At 42.5% G+C, this 640-nt stretch overlaps 1 protein-coding gene across 1 annotated transcript in view; it reads left to right on the forward strand.

Annotated features, from left to right (window-relative positions):
• LOC107740731 (actin-related protein 3-like) overlaps positions 1 to 640 on the forward strand; it is a 24415-nt gene that overhangs the window by 5551 nt on the left and 18224 nt on the right. The window contains exon 8 of the mRNA XM_016553239.1: positions 123 to 296. Within this exon, the coding sequence (XP_016408725.1) occupies positions 123 to 296 (174 nt within the window). The remainder of the gene's footprint in view (positions 1 to 122; positions 297 to 640) is intronic.

Here is a 640-nt window from a genome sequence, read left to right on the forward strand (position 1 = left end):
GTGTGTGAGAGAGTGTGTGTGTGTGTGTGTGTGAGAGAGAGAGAGTGTGTGTGTGTGAGTGATGGAGCACATGAGCGTCTCGTCCTCCAGACTCTGAGCGTCCACTCGTCTGTCTGCTGCAGGAGCGCTTCAGTTACGTCTGTCCCGATCTGGTGAAGGAGTTTAACAAGTACGATACGGACGGATCCAAATGGATCAAGCAGTACACTGGCATCAACGCCATCAGCAAGAAAGAGTTCACCATCGATGTGGGATACGAGCGCTTCCTGGGACCCGAAATCTTCTTCCACCCTGAGGTTTGGACAGGCACACATTTCTTTTGTTGCTGTTATATCAAGACAATTACAGTAATAACAGGCAAAAATAAACCCTACAGGAAAATAATAAATACAGTATCGATCAACCTCTAATTTACTCTCTATTGATGTATTAGCAAACAAACCAATTTTAAGACACATGTCTAGAAGGAAACTTCATATATTGAAGGAAACAAGTATTTTAAACTTGTTTTGTTGATTTGCAGTATTAAGTCCTTGTTAAAAATAAAAGAATCTGGGATTCATGGTTTGTTCTGAAGGGATGAACAGTACACACACACTCAGTCTCACACACACACACACACACACACACACACACACAC

Source organism: Sinocyclocheilus rhinocerous, unplaced genomic scaffold (genome assembly GCF_001515625.1).
Source record: "Sinocyclocheilus rhinocerous isolate Xijiao unplaced genomic scaffold, SAMN03320098_v1.1 scaffold3693, whole genome shotgun sequence".
In the NCBI taxonomy this organism is placed as follows: Eukaryota; Metazoa; Chordata; class Actinopteri; order Cypriniformes; family Cyprinidae; genus Sinocyclocheilus; species Sinocyclocheilus rhinocerous.